The sequence below is a fragment of the Typopeltis vanoorti genome, chromosome 6, assembly GCF_054136105.1.
Source record: "Typopeltis vanoorti isolate ZY-2024b chromosome 6, IOZ_Tvanoo_1.0, whole genome shotgun sequence".
In the NCBI taxonomy this organism is placed as follows: domain Eukaryota; kingdom Metazoa; phylum Arthropoda; class Arachnida; order Uropygi; family Thelyphonidae; genus Typopeltis; species Typopeltis vanoorti.
The window spans coordinates 44,646,953-44,664,512 of record NC_143554.1 but is presented as its reverse complement, the minus strand read 5'-3'; the positions used below and the strand labels follow the sequence as shown (position 1 = coordinate 44,664,512).

The window sequence follows — 17,560 nt, the reverse complement described above, 5'->3', positions numbered from 1 at the left end:
TAATGTCAGCTCTTTGCTTTATGCAGACGATGTTATACTTCTAAATAAATCTGCTACAAGTCTGCAAGATTCTCTGACTAAATTGAATAGCTTTTGTAATAGATATGGTATGAAGGTCAGCAATAAAAAGACAAAGACAATGAAAATAGGCAGAATCATTGAAAATGTAAACTGTGTTGTGAATGGAGAACCTGTGGAACAAGTAAAACATTTCAGCTGCTTAGGCACGATTTTTACTGAAGATGGTAAATTAAATATAGAAATAGACAACAGAATCAGCAAAGCTTATGGTGGGAAGTCAATTGAATAAATTCATATGGAATAAGAGAGAAATTAGTCGCAACACTAAATTAGCTGTATACAAGACAGTGTTCAAGACAGTTTTTAACTTATGGATCTGAGAGCTGGGTCAGAAGTAAAACACTTGATCAAAGACTAGAGACCACAGATATGAGAGTCCTGAGAAAGATTATCAGCGTGAACAGATGGCATCAATGGCAATATCATTAAAAACGAGGATATTAGGAAAGAACTTGACATTGTCAGCATCCAGGAATGTGTTAGCAGAGCTAATCTCAGGTGGTATGGTCACTTAAGCAGAATGGGCGAGGAAAGATTAGCAAAACAAGTGTTCTCTGCCAGGTTGGCAGCAAAACGACCCAGAGGAAGACCAAGATATAGGTGGATTGATACGCTACAAAGTGCTTTAGACGATAGAAATATAAGATCTGATAATGTTGGAGTCTTGACAAGTAACAGACTGATTTGGAGGAAAATTGTAGATAGGAAATTAATAATGATGTAATTTTTTTCATGTAGTACTATCATATCCTGTACACCCCTTGAGGGTACATGGCAGGAATTTGATGATGATGATGATGATGATGATGACCAATAAACCCAGTGTTAGTTATTTATTACATTAGTTTTGTGGTCAAAAATAACATACCTATAACTCTCCTATGGGTCTTCCTAGCACCTACCAAATTCCATGTGATTTTCATTCTCTTATTTCAGCAAAACCTGATGTTCAGTGGAGAAATGAATGCAAGAACACCAGTCCTACATCATCAATGAGAAACCTGAGAAATATGGCCTTCACACATCATGGAATAAATACTAACCACAATATCTTATGGTCTGAAACACAACTGCTACAATTGTTACCACAAATCAAATTGTTATTTAAAGAAAGTGCTGAAGCTTGGCCCCATCGTCCAAACTTGAAATGGAATGACTGCCTCTCACTTTCAGAAACATGGGAAAGCCCTTATTCTAATCACATATAATTAAGAAAAGAAATAAAAAATAAGAAAAGAAATTAGAAAAACCTTATTGACTATGTTATTGTTAATAGTAATATCTTCATGTTGGCTCAGGATACAAGAGTGTACAGACAATCTGCAATTGGAAATTACTTAGTTTAAAGTAAGATAAACTGAATATCACATTGAAAAGAATATCATGTAAAAACGTTTAAAAAAGAATTAAAACTGAGCAGCTTTTACAGGTAAAATGTAGAGTCAAGTATACAAACATTATTGAAGAAAGAATAAAACAGTGTGAAAACAGGAACCAAACCTTTGAGTCTCAGTATCAAAAAAGTCAGCAAATGTCCTAAAAGAATACAGAAAAAAATGTAAGAGAGCTAAGCTATGTGTGAAAATAGCCAAACAAAAATCCTGAGAAAACTTTGGTAAGAATATAGATGGGTAAATATCAGGAAGGTGGCAAAATGTTCTGAAGGCTATTGAAAAGCTTAGAAATGGAGGAAAGAATACTGTAAAAGGAATTACAGATGATAAATTTAACATGAAAACTGAAGATGAGAATATCCCAGATGCCTAAAGTAATTACTTTGAAAGACTTAAATCAAACAAGCAGTAACAGAACTGTAGTAGAAAATTTTCAAGAGAAATGCAGACAGGAGTACATATCAATGACTTGAGGTAGAAAAAGCCATCAAAAATTGAAATTGGAAAGGCAGTTGGAGTTGATATTCCTTGGAAATGGTCAAATATGGAGGTATAAAAGTTTTGCAGTGGTATAAAACTATTGCATATTTGTACAATACATGAAATTACACAATACATAGAATCCACACTGCACAATATGTGAAAGAGAAGTTGAAAGAATTAATTGTTTTGGTTGGAACCAATGACCTAAGAGGTGAGAAATATTGTATGAAGGAGGTCAAAGAGTTTTTGGAAGAAGTGAAAAAGAAGAGTGACAGGGTGAAGTTTGTGAGTCTGCCTCCAAGCTATGATAGAGGCAAAATGAGAAGGAGCGCAATGAATCAATATGCAGGTTGTGGAGAAGGAATGATGTAGAGTTTGTGGACCTATGGCCTGAGTTTGATGAATGGAAAGGTTTGTACAATGCTGATGAACTGTACTTAAATGGATCTGTAGTTAGGTGTCTGGAGAGAGCTTTATTCATTGAGAATGAATAAAATGCAAAGTCAAGAAAACTGAAGCAATTATGGCGAGATGCAGACAAGTCTGTGTAAAGGCACCCATGAAGTGAAGAAGTGTGTGAATGAACAAAAAACATGGAATCAAGTCTCTCGGGCAATATCGAATGGGATACAAATACAAACTTATTTATTAATTACTGACCATTTACGAAAAACAAAACTACATTAGAGCCTACCAATTTCGCCAGCAAACTGTCTGGCTTTTTCAAGGCGTTTACGGAGACGTAAAAACTAGTAAATGCAAGTTGAAAGGAACATAAAAACATTGTAAACCAACTAGTAGCTAAGGTTACACGTTCGCGTGACAGGGAGGACTTATTGTTCTTATTTATTATCATGCATGCGTGTTTGTTGTAAACGTGTAATGTGATTACTGGCTAGCTGTAGTTCAGATTGATTTAGAGAGGGGATCAAGTTTTTCCATGAACTGTTTAGGATTGCACCTTGAGTTGAGGTTTCCACAGGTTATTAACACTATTGTGGCTTCCTTGAATAAACGATGTCTGCAGTCATCATCCAGATATGGCATGGAGCTGTTTTGCCACTCTATCGTATGGTTTAGACGTACAGAAATGATGCTAAGCCGGAAGAGATACTTCTGTTGTGGTTTACATCACCAACATGTTCTTTCTGTCTGATTTCTAAACTCCGTGAAGTTTGTCCGATGTAGGCAAGACCACAGGAGCAAGGAATGTAATATACTTCTGGATATTTGTAGAATGGCACCTTATCTTCTGGGGATCCTAAAACTTGTTGATTTACAACGTTTTTTATGTTCCTTTCAATTTGCATTTACTAGTTTTTATGTCTCCGTAAACCTTGAAAAAAAGCCAGACAGTTTGCTGGTGAAACAAGTAGGCTCTAATATAGTTTTGTTTTTTGTAAATGGTCAGTAATTAATAAATAAGTTTGTATTTGAACTATATAAAACCAAATATGTTTAGTTTAAACAGTTTAATCGAATGGGATAGTCAATTCAGAATGTAAAGGTGGTTAGAAGCATAAGGGGATGCTATGGTTTCGATATGCTATGCTAGAGGTATCAGCAATAAGAGAGAAGAGTTTCAGGCATTGGTCAGTGCAACCTCACCTAAAGTTATAGGCATTAGTGAAACTTGGCTAACAGAAGATGACATATTGGAAGTTTTTTTCACTTGGTTAGACTATAAATTAGACTATAAGATTAGATTATGACTTCTGCATTGCTTCAACCTTGGTATCACCTCTGGTCTGGCTCCCACTGAAAAGACCTCAATAAAGGTCGAAACAGGTCTGGGTAGTGACCTTCCCATAATGCATAGCATTATACATATCTGCAAGGAGATGTGCTTTGCATTATGGGATACTAAGGAAAGTGAAGAGAACTTAGTCCACCTTTGCCACGAGTTGTCCCAATCCTGAAGATACTTCATGTGCAAACTTTGTTTGCTTACACTTGGATAAAGGATTAAACTAAATATATAATTTATAGCAGATGACATAGTTACAGAGATATAATGTGATGGATTTAGTATTTTCAAGGAAGACAGAGTAGAGAGGACAAGGGGTAGGGGTACTACTGATGATAGCAGATGAATTGCAGCCAACTAGATAAGGAGTCAGTTGGGCAAATGGTAGTTCTTTTGAATCAATCTCGTGTGAGATCGAGACCAAGACAAAATATAAAAATGGTTGCCGCTATAGACTAGGAGGTGCCAGGGATGATGCTGAAGATATGCATCAGCAGATTAGTACAATGAGTGCAAGTCGAGTAATTATTCTTCAACCTCAGAGACAGATTTGAAGGACGAAAGATCATATATAGGAAGGAAATGGAATTTATACACTTACTGGCAGAAAGCAGAATGTGATGGAGGAGACTTGGGGTATGAGCGTGTTGAATCTTGTTATAGGATCAGAAGACCTGTTCATAACTTTGTCTCCAAGTGGGGGAAAGTGATCATGTGGTCTTCACTTGGGAAGTAGCACAACATGTGGAAATTCCAGTTAAGGGGTATTTGTGGAACTATAAAAGGCAGGTAATTATGATATACATAGGAAGCAGCTTGAAGCAGTACCATGGCACAAAGATCTCTAAGGGAAGGATGTTCACATTACATTTGGGGTGTGTGTGGGGGGGGTAGTCGAGGGATATTTGGAAGAAGCAACATTACACTATATACACAAGGTCGGGGGGGGGGTAAATAAGGTAGGAGTTAGATGAGTAATACCATTAAGCATTAGTGCTGCAAAAAAAGAAAATGTTGTGGAGGGTATATAAGGAGAAAGGTGATCAGATGACTCATGAACAGTGCAAGGATCAGACAAGAAAATGACCAGCATGGTAAGAATGCAAAATTAGATTATGAAAAGTTAGCCAAGCAGGCAAAAGTAAATCCCAAAGAGTTTTTTCCTGATATGTGACAAGTAAGAGAATGAATGACTATGGAAGGATAACTTTAGTAAGTGATGGTAGAGAGGTAACAAAGACAGATGAAATTGTTGAGCTACTGAGTAACCATTTTGCAAGGGTATATCATCCAAGTGAAGACACCGTTATGGTAGAGGTGACAGAGACTAATGTGAGAACAGAAGTTGATGAATTGGAGGATTGCAGTATCTGAGTGCAAATACAGCTGTGAGATTGGTGAGGAGATCGGCTTGCATTTTAAGAGAATGTGCAAGGGAACTGGTGATGCCTTTAACTAGGCTGTTTAAGTTTCAGCTCTGGCAAAGTCCCAAGAGAGTGGAAGGAGGGGAAATATAATTACTTCGCATAAAGAAATTATTCAGAATATATTCTGTACAGATGGCATCAATTGAGAATCATTAAAAATAAAGAATTAGGAAGGAAACTGACACTGTTTGCATTCAAAAATGTGTGAACAGAGCTAATCTAAGGTGGTATGGTCACTTGAATAGAACAGGAGAGGAAAGATTAGCAAAACAAGTGTTTGATGAGAAGATGACAGGAAAAAGACCCAGAAGAATAAAACAGTCCAGGTGGATTGATTCAGCCAGCGTTGCTTAGAAGAATGAAATGTTAGTTATGACAATATTAGCTGACGTAGTGATAGAGTAATTTGGAGGAAAACTGTTGATAGGAGATTAACACCCCAACCGGGTATGACGTCTATAGATGTCCAGCAAAATCTGGATACAATTCTGTAACACCTACTGAATTAGATGGATAAGAAGTGCAATTTGGTCTCACTATTTCATCCACCCCAGCTGGTAGAGAGGTTAATAATAATGTAAAGTTAATCATATAGTGCTGTCATAATAGCCAGAACACACCTTGAGGGTACATATCAGGAAATTGATGATGATAATATAATTAAAGGTGTTTTCTTTTTCAAAAAATAATTAATAAGATTATGTTTCCTCAGTTTTTGCTTTGCACTGTTTTATGTATAACATCACAACTCTCTTTGTTTTATATTTGTTCAATGTTCTAGTTCTTCTACCTTGCATTTTATTACTGAATGCCACTAAAGATGATATGTAATTTTCAGATGGAAATATATGGCTTTTTATTAAATTTTATTCATTGTTTTCTTGCATTATAATGTGAATTTTAAGAAATCATGTTTTTCCATCATATTTGTTCGTGGATTACAAAATACAACTCTTGGTCAATTCCTGAATTTTTAGTCTATCTATACCCCCATTCTTTCAGTATCCATGTGGATATGTAATAACAGGATGCACAATGAGAAGGTGAGGATCGGACAAGAAACCCTTATTGGTTTTCCATATTCATCACTAGCTTATATTCCTTCCTGTTGTTGTTATTCAGTTTTGAGCCTTAAGCTATCCCACCTAAGGATACTTACTACTTATATAATTCAACTCTTATGGATCAATTTTCTTTTTTGCAAAATTTGAATTATAAGATAAGAACCAAACCAAAGAAAATTCAGTTTTTAACACTTAATCACCTGATAAAACTAGTTATCTAATATAATGTGTGTCTGCTTAAGTATTCTAAACAGTTAATTTGGACTTTGCCTTGAAACATGTTATGTCATTAATAATAGTTTCTGGCTTGATTTGGGGATGTCTCAGTTTTATTTTAAGAGAATGCAAGAGTATGAAGACTTGTTTCCTGTCTTCATTTACTAAACTGAAACTCCACAAAAATTCTTTCATCATCATCATCAAATTCCTGACAAGTATGCTCAAGAGGTGTATAGGATATTAGGCAATTTCCTCCAAATCAATCTGTTATCTGTCAAAACTCCAACATTATCAGATCTTATATTTCTGTCTTCTAAGGCACTTTTTATTGTATTAATATACAATAAAATACATCTCGGTCTTCCTCTGAATCATTTTCCTGCAAACCTGGCAGAGAACACTTGTTTTGCTAATCTTTCCTTCCATTCTGTTTAAGGGACCATACCACCTGAGATTAGCTCTGCTAACAATGTCAAGTTCTTTCCTAATATCCTCATTTTTAATATGATATGCCATCTGTTCATGCCCCTAATCATTCTCAGCACTCTCATATCTGTGGTCTCTAGTCTTTAATCAAGTGTTTTATTTCTAACCCAGCTCTCAGATCTATAAGTTAAAATTGGTTTGAACACCATCTTGTATACAGCTAATTTAGTATTTTGACTAATTTCTCTCTTATTCCATATAAATTTATTCAGTTGATTTCCTACCATACCGACTTTGTTGATTCTGTTGTCTATTTCCATATTTAATTTACCATCTTTGTTAAAAAATTGTGCCTAAGTAGCTGAAATGTTTTCCTTCTTCTATAGGTTCTCCATTCACAATGCCGTTGACATTTTCAATGTTTCTGCCTATTTTCATTATCTTTGTCTAGTTATTGCTGATTTTCATACCAAATTAATTACAACAGTTAATCAATTTAGTTAGAGAATCTTGCAGACTTGTACTGGATTTATTTAGAAGTATAACATCATCTGCATAAAGTAAAGAACTGAGATTAACATCTCCAATTTTGATATCAGGTTTAATACTGCTTTCACGTGATCCATATAGATAATGAATAAAAGAGGGGATAATGTACATCCCCTATCTGTTCATCAAGGAAATACAGAAAGATGGTTTAATATCAAACCATCTTCCTGTATTTCCTTCAATTCAATTGACACCATTCAACTGTAGCACTTTGAACCGCTTTTCTCTTGGCACCTTGTCATATGCCTCTTCCAGATCTCCAAAACAAATACAGATCTTTGTTATATTCCCATGATTTCTCACATATTTGTTGTAAAGTGAAAATCTGATTCTGATGGCCTCTATTTGGCCTGATCCCAGCATGTTTTTCACAAGCTTCCCTCCCACAATCCTTCTCATCCGTTTCTCAAATATACTCGTATAAATCTTACCAGGAACACTCGGTAAGGAAATACCTCTGTAATGCTCACAAGCAATTTTATTTCCCTTTTCTGTATATGGGTACTATGAGAGCTCTACCCCAATCATTTAGAATCCATCCCACTGTCCAGGCCTTCTGAACTATGCAGTGCAGCCACTGCAAGACTTTTATACCTCCATACTTGAGCATTTCTGGTCGAATATCATCTACTGCTGCTGCCTTTCGCATTTTAGGCTTTTGATGCCTTTTTCTACTTCAAGTATGGATATGTATTCCTGATTGCATGCCTGTTGAGTGTTTTTTACCACTGCACTGTAACTGACTGTTTCTTTTAGCATTTTTTCAAGTAATTACTCCATGCATCAAGGATATCTTTTTTTTCTCCTTTTTTCATGTAACCTTTATCATCTCTAATTCCTTTTACAGTACTCTTTCCTCCATTTCTGAGATTTTTCAATAGCCTCCAGAATATTTTGCCACCTTCCTGATATTTATTTTTTATGTTTTTGCCAAAGTCTTCCCATGACTATTGTTTAGATAGTTTTACACAATGTTTAGCTTTCTTACATTTTTGTCTCTGTATTCTCTAAGAGCACAAGCTGACTTATTCACCAAGAACTTTCGATATGCTCTCTCCTTTTTTTTCTTCACTGCCTCTTTAACTTCCTATGTCCACCATGGAGTTCTGATTTTTCTATCCTTGCAGACAACCTCACCACATGCCTCTCTGGCTAAATCAATCAATATTTTCTTCAGGGCAAGCCCTAAAGAAAACACTGAATCTCCAAGGTTTGGTTCCTGTTCTCAAACTGTTTCATTTTTTTCTTCAATAATGTTTGTGTATTTTGGTCTATAGTTCACATCTGAGAGCTGGTCAACTTTTATTCGCTTTAAAACTTTCTTACATGTTATTCTTTTCAATATGAAATTCAGTTTTTTCCTGCTCAAGACTAAATAGTGATCACTTCCAATTTCAAATCCTCTGTACACTCTAGTGTCCTGCACCAGGGAGAAAACATCACTATCAACAATAACAACAATAAGAGTCAATGAGACTTTTCTTATACCTGCCTCTTCTCTCCATGTGAATTTATGTACATTTTTATGGTGGAACATTGTATTAGTAATAATCAGTCTATGTCCTGAGCAGAAATCCAACAGGTATTTGCCATTATTATTAGCTTTGCTCTTTTCTCCAAATTTTCCCAAAATATTTTTATGTCTGACAATCATTTCCTACTCTGTTATCTCGATCCCCCATCAAGGATCAACTTTTCTTTTTTCATTGTTTCAGCTGCTTTCTCTAAAGTCTCAAAAAATTCATCCATTTCTACCTTAGCAGAACATTATGTCAGACCATAGGCACAAATATTGTCATTTTCCAGTTCCTCATTCTGATATTTGCCCATATCACTCTACTTGATATTGCCTGCAAATCAAGAAGATTAGTCTCGTATTTAGTGTCGACTAATATAGCTACTCCATCTTTTCCCTGATTGTTATTGCCTGCAAAAATTCTTTTTCAATCTTAAAAAAAATTGTGAAGAGAGCTTGCATTACTAAATTCAAAAACTAGACAATTTTAAGATGCAATGGATGATATAGTTGATTAAGAGATTTAAGCATGACGTCTCTAAGGAACTGCCACACAGAGATGACCTTCTAGAAATAAATTTTGCTTTATGCTTTGGCCTTAGCAATGTTGCCTAAAGCTAAATTGCTGCATAAGGCAACAATGGAATCCAGACTTCTTAATATAATGAAGAATGGAATGGATTTGCATCTCCTCATTGTACTTTTAATTTTATAGCTGAAAACAATAACTATTAAACAAAAAGTAATGTGTTATATTCTATAAATATATATTAATCAAGCTATAATAGATAATAAAAGTATAATAATGTTTTTTTTTAATTTATTATTTTTTTTTTAATTGGTTCTATATCAGCTTTCAGTTTCTTTGGAGAATGAATTATCCAAAAGAATAATAATGCAGGTATTTGTGTGTGTGTGTATATATATATATATATATATATATATATATATACTGCTTTGTTTCCCTGAAAAATCTAAACATTTCTTACTAAGAAAATTCATAACAGCATTTTGACTGTATATTGATTTATAGTGCAATTCATCAGACTTGAGGTTTGCTTAAGTCTTCTCTTTAACTTTCTACATACATATAACTCATATATTCACAAGCTCCACATATAAATGTGTAATTTAGCTACATTTCATAAATAGGAAAAGATTTTTTTTTTTTTTTTTTTTTAATGTTTTCTTTTAGGGAGGCCTTATTATCCTTGGTATATAAGTTTTAAACAAAAAAAAAAAAAAAAAAAAAAAAAAGCTGTTCTTATTCAAAAATGTACATACTTCTTACTAAAAGTTACACATGTATTTCTTTCCCTATTGTAGAATAAGAACAATATTATTAATTAATACAACAAAGAAAGGGTCTCCAATCCACCGCTTACAAAAGCATTCAAGTTTAACCTATATAACTAATTGTGATCATGTGCTCGCTCCCATTTCTGGTATAAATTTAAAAGAATGATAAAAATTCTGCATACAGAAGACTCAATCCTAATTATCAATTTCAGATCTGAGGATTAAAAAATTGAAAATCTAATCTATGTGTAAAAAAACTCAATCTCTACATACCCTATCTAAAGAAGAGAAGCCAATAGCATCAAACCAATCCTGGAGGGCAATGAAACAATGATTTAACACTTGTTTGGTAAGATGTAAGGTATCCTAATGAAAATAAAATTGTATAATAATTACTCTTATTTTCACACTGTAGATAAAAAATTAGAAATGCAAAAGAAACATTGAAAAAAATGGGGGGAAAAATTATCATTAATGAAAAATGAGTATTTCATGCTAATACTAAGAACATATACAATCATAATTGGTTACAACAAGCACCAGGGGACACAAAATTTCTTGTTATAACCATTACTCATTAGATAAGTAATGAGTTAAATCTCTCTTCTACTCTTTTTTAATTCTCAATAACTCAATAAAATATTTTTAAAATAGAAATATTAGAGAGAAAAAAATAATATAATTATCTGAATAGTTACATAGCAACCATTCAGATAAGTCATTTTTTTTCATTTCCACCATCTTCATTTACAAATGAAATTTCTTTTGAATTTAATTTTGATTTCTTGAAGCAATTGGATATGGTTATCACACATGATTCAATACATGTATAGCAACCAATATTGATACAAACCCATTAGGTTTCTGTTCTCTTTGACTGACTAGATGTAGAACTACAAATTTTTTATAAAATCCTTTCAAACTCTTGATTACACCCATATCCATTGGTTGTAAAATTAATGTTGCATTGGGAAGCAGAAACACTAGCTTAATGGTGGAAATATTTTGAATCTGGAGATATGCAAGTGTTGGATCCTACTTGTTCTTAATCTATACTTTGGATCGAACATGATTACAATTACGATGTTCTTAACTAATTGATAAGTTGTGAGTTGATTTCTAATTCAAATATAGAGAAAATTTATATTTAAAGACTGCACCACTCTATATCTGAATTAGTTCAAGAATTGAAGAAAAATCAACCTTCAACTATTTCTCCTTAAAATATATACTGGCCGAGTATATTTGACTTATTTAATTTACCCGCTTTGGTTCGAATGTTTTATGAATGGTGCAGTAAAAGAGATTCAGGCAAAATACAACTTTAGATAAACAAAAACAAACATTTAATTTTAAAATCACAAATTTTACACTTAAGTTTAAATCAGTAATTAAGATATCACAAACATTTTAACTCCTCAGGTAAATTCAATCATTCAACTCATACAATGGTAAATCTGTTGTCTCTATAATACAGTCTTCTCACAGTTCCTTAAGTTCCAAATACAACAAAAATTGCAGTAATACCTCTTCACAAACAAACACTTTTAAATATACACTTTAGCTAATTCTCTGCAATAGTTACTGTTAATATAAGGAAATTCTAGGATGAAACTCACACACTTCTCTGTATAGAAATATTAATGGTTGGAATAATCTTACTGATAATCTTCTATCTTCATCTACTTATACATATACACTTTTTATAACTGTAAACACTTCAAACAGTAAACGGCACTCATTAAAATAGTTCTTCTAAGCAATAACTGAATTAATCATCGGTTACAATACACATAAACAAACGTTGTTGCATAAAGTACTACTGATCACTCATGAAATAGGGCAACACAATAATTCCTTAACTTTAGGTTTTATATGCACGGTTGTTCACTCTTCCGGCATTCAATTAATTCTTAGACACTACAATTCTAAACACAGCTATCGGTATACTTCAACTTTACAGCTCTACTATTCTTTAGTAACTTCGTGCTTTGCTTCAAGGTTCTGTGCATCCTTGAGAGGTCGGCCCTGAAATTAAATCTCAATTCAAGTATTGCTAATCTATTTAGTAGTCACTCAGCTGTCTTCCATAGCTATAATTGTTATTCTACAACTTATTAGCTAACCGCCTCTCGACTAGTAGACTTTATTAGCTGCTTGAGTGACTTGCCGACTCCTATTATCGCACTGTGATTCCCAAATGCTCCGATTCCAACCTAATGCCAATCTCTCTCTTATAAATCTCTAATGCTCCCTCTTTTCCAGCGTTCCTCGCTTTTTATATCCGTTCTTCCCGCCTAAATTCTTCTCGTGATCTAAAACTCTTTTCAATAAACTTTCTCCTCACGTGGTGTTCCAAAATGTGCTCGCTCACTTACATACGTCTCCATGACAACCAAACAAAATATAATAAAATTGAGGTATTGCATAACGCTAAACTTCTACAAATAGGAATAAATAAGGAATATTTACATTTCAATTAATGCGCAGTTAAATTATCAAATACAAGTTCTTATAATATTAATATAGTAATGAATAAAATAGCTTAATAATATTTAATACAGTATTTTCCTTATTAATACATATATCTTTGATTAAATAATTAAATATTAGACAAAATTAAAGTAGTTATATGAATATTAAATTGTAAAATAAGTTGTTTACATTAAATAATATTTACAAGTCTAGCCTTTGTGATGGAAGATCATGTTGGATTCTGAATCAAATAATAATTACTCTAATCTCTACATAATCAGAATCCAACACAAGACAGTTATCAACAACAGAAAAATATTTTTCTTCTTTTGGAATAGCTCCTTTTTCCAATCATTTAAATACTGCCAAAAAATATCAAGCTGTATCTACATCTTGTGAATCTACAAGAAGTTTCCTTATGTTTTTGAAACACCAAGGTTTTAATGATTATCCGATAACAAACAGAAGCAAGTCTTTGATTTTTTTCCACGAACAAATTTTTCTCCTTTGAATTTAAACGTATTGTCAAGTATCGAATTATAAAAAAAATCCTGTTTTGTCAGTGTTTTAGATGTCTTCACCACTGATTTCTTCCCAAATGCAGTTGATCCATTCATTTGCCTTTAATGGATCTGCAGATTGAGATTCTCCACTAATTTTTGCATAAACGATATTATGTCAGTTTTTAAATAGATCCATTAGCAAGTAACCATTGTTACATAACAAATCAAAATGTCCATATTGTTTAGCAAAGTCTACTGCTTGAGCCTTCGAGATCAGACTATCCATTGAGAATCCAGCACTTCTATATGTATACTTATTAAAAACAACACGTAAGTCCACAGTAATAACTTTAATTAATAAATAAGGTAGATATTTCATACTAAAACTAATAGTACATCTTCAGTGTTACAAACAGATAGGAATAGAATACAAGTAACAAACATTCGGTGGATCACCTATTAAAATACAATGTTGTCGCGAGCTAGGAAATGTAAGAAATTAATAAATAATTAATATTTAACATAATTAGTTTCTTAATGATTACGTAAAATAAAAGTCTCCCAGATCTTCGGGGGGGGGGAGAATCATTTCAATTTAAATTCGGTCGGTGTAAAAAAGCTTCAGAGCTTTCTTTAAAGAGGCGTTCATATTTGAACCTGCATCTATGAAGGAGAATAGCTTTATCCCACTGGATATTATGGGTAGTGGTAATACTGTGCACTGTTCAGAGAATTTCATGCAAGTGCATTTTTGATCTGCTGTGAGCAAGCATGGCACCCATCTTGCGCAAAGCTTTTTCATTTGCAATTGTTCATGCAAAATATCCTACACGTTCTTTTTGAAATGCCTATAGTCTCAGCAATTTCACATGTGTTGACTCACCGGTGATCTTGGAGACTTTTATTTTATGTAATCATTAAAAAACTAATTATCTTAAATATTAATTATTTATTAATTTCTTTCATTTCTTAGCTCGCGACAACATTGTATTTTAATAGGTGATCACCGAACGTTCGTTACTTGTATTCTATTCCAATCTGTTTGTAACATTGAAGATGTACTATTAGTTTTAGTACGAAATATCTTATTTATTAATTAAAGTTATTACTGTGGACTTACGTGTTGTTTTTAATAATTATACTATGCCACAGATTCCTCTAAAAATATATGTATACTGAACCAATTCTTTGTAAGCTTGTAATGGATTGGTTTGACATTTGTAAGTTTGCACTTTCTTATTTTTTTGTTTCAGTTATGTTGTTTTCCAGTGCTAATATGTAAACATCTTTATTCTTTCACAATGAAGAGGACAAAGAAAACTGTTCCATACTGTTGAAGAGGACAAAGAAACCTTTTACACAATTCAACATTTTTTGCACCACATTCTACCTCGGGAATAACTTCAGCTTTTTCAGAAACCAAAAGATACTTTCTTTTAGTAGACATTTGCAATGGAAAGGTTCATTTTTTAACTGATTTCATACTCAAGGCAGTGTTTGGGTAAAGTGAGAGAGGAGAGTAAGAGGCTAGACACTGGAGAGGTAAATAGAGTGGGGATGGTTACCTAGAACAAGATTATGTTATAAACTGACCCATAATCCAATGCCGTATCAGGTCATACCAAAAATGTTTTTTATACTGTACTTCTTCAAATATGTCTCAACTTGTCTAAACACGAATTTTTAAAGCTTTATAAGTACCGCTAAGTAGAGGCTTCCTCATTCTAAGGAATTCCATCTTGCAAGAGCATCATACAAGTTATTGTTTAAATAATCCTTTATTACCATGGAAGTCAGTGAAGAGCACATTAGGCACATCATGCTTTATGAGTTCAAAAAAGGCAACAATGCTGCTAACAATGTAAAAAATGTGTAAGAAGTGTATGGCAATAATGTTTTGAATGTGTGAGTGCCAGTGATGGTTCCAAAAATTTCGATAAGGGGATTTAGTTTGAAAGACTCCCATTGCTCTGGTTACCCTGTCTCTCTCTCTCTCGATAACGATATGATGGAAGCTACTATAGCAAGAAATGCCAATGCAACTGCTGAAGATTTAACACCAAACTGTTGAAGATTTAACAAAAGATCTTAATTCATTGTCACTGACCATCCATTGCCATTTGTAAGAACTTGGAATAGTGTCTAAGCTCAGCAAGTGGATTCCTCACAAACTGACAAACAACAACCAAAGAAAGCACATCAACATCTGCAATGCTCTTCATTCTCGAGAGGTTCAATCTCTGTTTTTGAGTTTTGGTAGTCACCAGTGATGAAAAGTGGATACTTTAAAAGAATGTTAAGCACCAAAGGCAGTAGGTTCATTCAGGGGAACAGGCTAAACCATAGCCAAAACAAGACTTTCACCTTCAGAAGGTTTTGTTAAGTGTTTGGTGGGATATGGCTGGTATTGAACTCTTGCCACAAAACCAAACATTCACAGCTGAAGTATACTGTGAACAACTCAATCGAATGAATGAAAAACTGAAAGAAAATTCTCTGGTCAATCGAAAGGGTGTTGTTTTTCATCACGATAATGCCCGTCCTCACAGTAAAGAATCACCTGTACCAAGATTAAGGAACCCAGATGGAAAAAGCTTCCACATCCTCCTGATCTTGCACCTTCAGAATACCACTTATTTTGAAGTTTGCAACATTTCATTAATGAAAATCAATACCAAAAATTAGAGGCACTGATGTTGGAAGAGCGTTATTGATTCAAATGGAGAATATATACTTCATTATATTAGCAAATGATTTATCTTTTATATCCTTTCAAAACTTAATGCTAAAAATGACATTACTTTTGGGATGATCCAATAGTTATAAAAGATAAGTCACTCTTTTCATTTTTGTCTATTCCAAGAACTACCCGAGTAGTTCTTGAAACAGTATGTTATTCTTGGAATTGTAAGGTAGGTCTATATACCACACTCATTATGAAAGTGAGCAAATGTATGAGAATATGCATAAATTAAAATCATTATGGCTTTTTGATCATCACAGCCATAATCTCGTTATTTCCACGCTAATTACAACAAGGTTCGACTATGCATGTACGTGTGTGTGCATGCATGCATGCATGAACTTTCTTTGCTTAAAGATTGTTATTTTTTATTTTTTTTTATTTTCATGATAGACAGCTTTGTTATGCCACATCACTAATGCAAAGAAATATCAAATTTCTTTCAATTCTCTCATGGTTGGCCGAGTGGTTAGTGTATCTGCTCTCCAGCCAAAAGTCTGTAGGTTCTAATCCCGCCATGGGCATGGATGTTAGTGATTATCTGTGAAAATACTAGTGGTGATGGTGAGCAGTAGATGGCATTGGTGTAAATGATGAGATTCGCTGTAGTTGGTGGAGATGGAGAGTTGTAGAGTAGGTGCCTTCCCTCAATGAGGGAAGGTCACATAATAATAATAATAAAATAATAATTAATCAAAAAATTTTCACTTGATGATAAGCAATACCATGTGGAAATAACCTCTGCATTCCTTTGAAAATTAAACTTACAGGATCTCTTTCTCTATTGATATTTACTCTTGCTCTCTCTCACAATGGTTTAATTTGACAAATTTAACGTTTAATTTGACAAAACACGTTACGGATAAATATGGCACCTGTGCGTAGGAAAATGGCGGCCAGTAATGGAGGTTCGCCATCGTTATCAAAGAACGGTAGCATAAAAGAAATGAGTCAGTGTACTAGCTGTGAAATGTACGCTTTGCGGAGTGCGGTCGGAGTGTGGTTAGATGATGATAAAGGATTGAATGTGTGTAGAAAATGTAGGGAGAATGCGGAATTGAAGCGTATTTCGGATCGTGAGTGTGATATTTTTGTCAACCTTCAAAATGAAGGAAATAGGAATATGACAAGAAACGGCAAAGTTGTACATGAAAATTGTGAGAGTGTGAATGTAGAAAGTGTGAATGATAGTATAAATGGTTTCTCAGAGAACAAAAAAGATGAGATAGATACATTGAGTGAGATCGCGTTGTTGAATAGTGCGATAGAAAGAGCAAAACAGCAGCTAGAGTGCATGAACAAAAGTAGACTGAATGAACCAACCAATAATAAAAGGTATGACAGGAAAAATAGACGTATGAATGTGAACATGAACAAAATGAAGGATAGAGTGCTGTATGGAGACTCGTTAGTATGAGGTGTGTTAGTAGAGGATCTGACAAAATCGTACCAACCTGGTGCGACCATAAAGGATGTAACTGCGTCTATTAGAGAGCAAAAGGAAAGGGTGAAAGAAATGATTGTTGTGGCAGGTACGAATGATTTGAAAGGAGATAAAATGGAAATGATAGAAGACCTGAATGAATTGTTTGAGGTAACAAAAGAAAAGAGTGAGAGAGTCAGAATGACTAGTC

General features: G+C 33.8%; 1 protein-coding gene across 2 annotated transcripts in view; it reads right to left on the bottom strand.

Annotated features, from left to right (window-relative positions):
• Ubr3 (Ubr3 ubiquitin ligase) overlaps nt 1–17,560 on the bottom strand; it is a 542,232-nt gene that overhangs the window by 354,903 nt on the left and 169,769 nt on the right. For both annotated transcript variants that reach the window (XM_090394146.1, XM_090394147.1), the window contains exon 10: nt 10,479–10,571. In XM_090394146.1, coding sequence (XP_090250272.1) covers nt 10,479–10,571 — 93 coding nt within the window. The remainder of the gene's footprint in view (nt 1–10,478; nt 10,572–17,560) is intronic.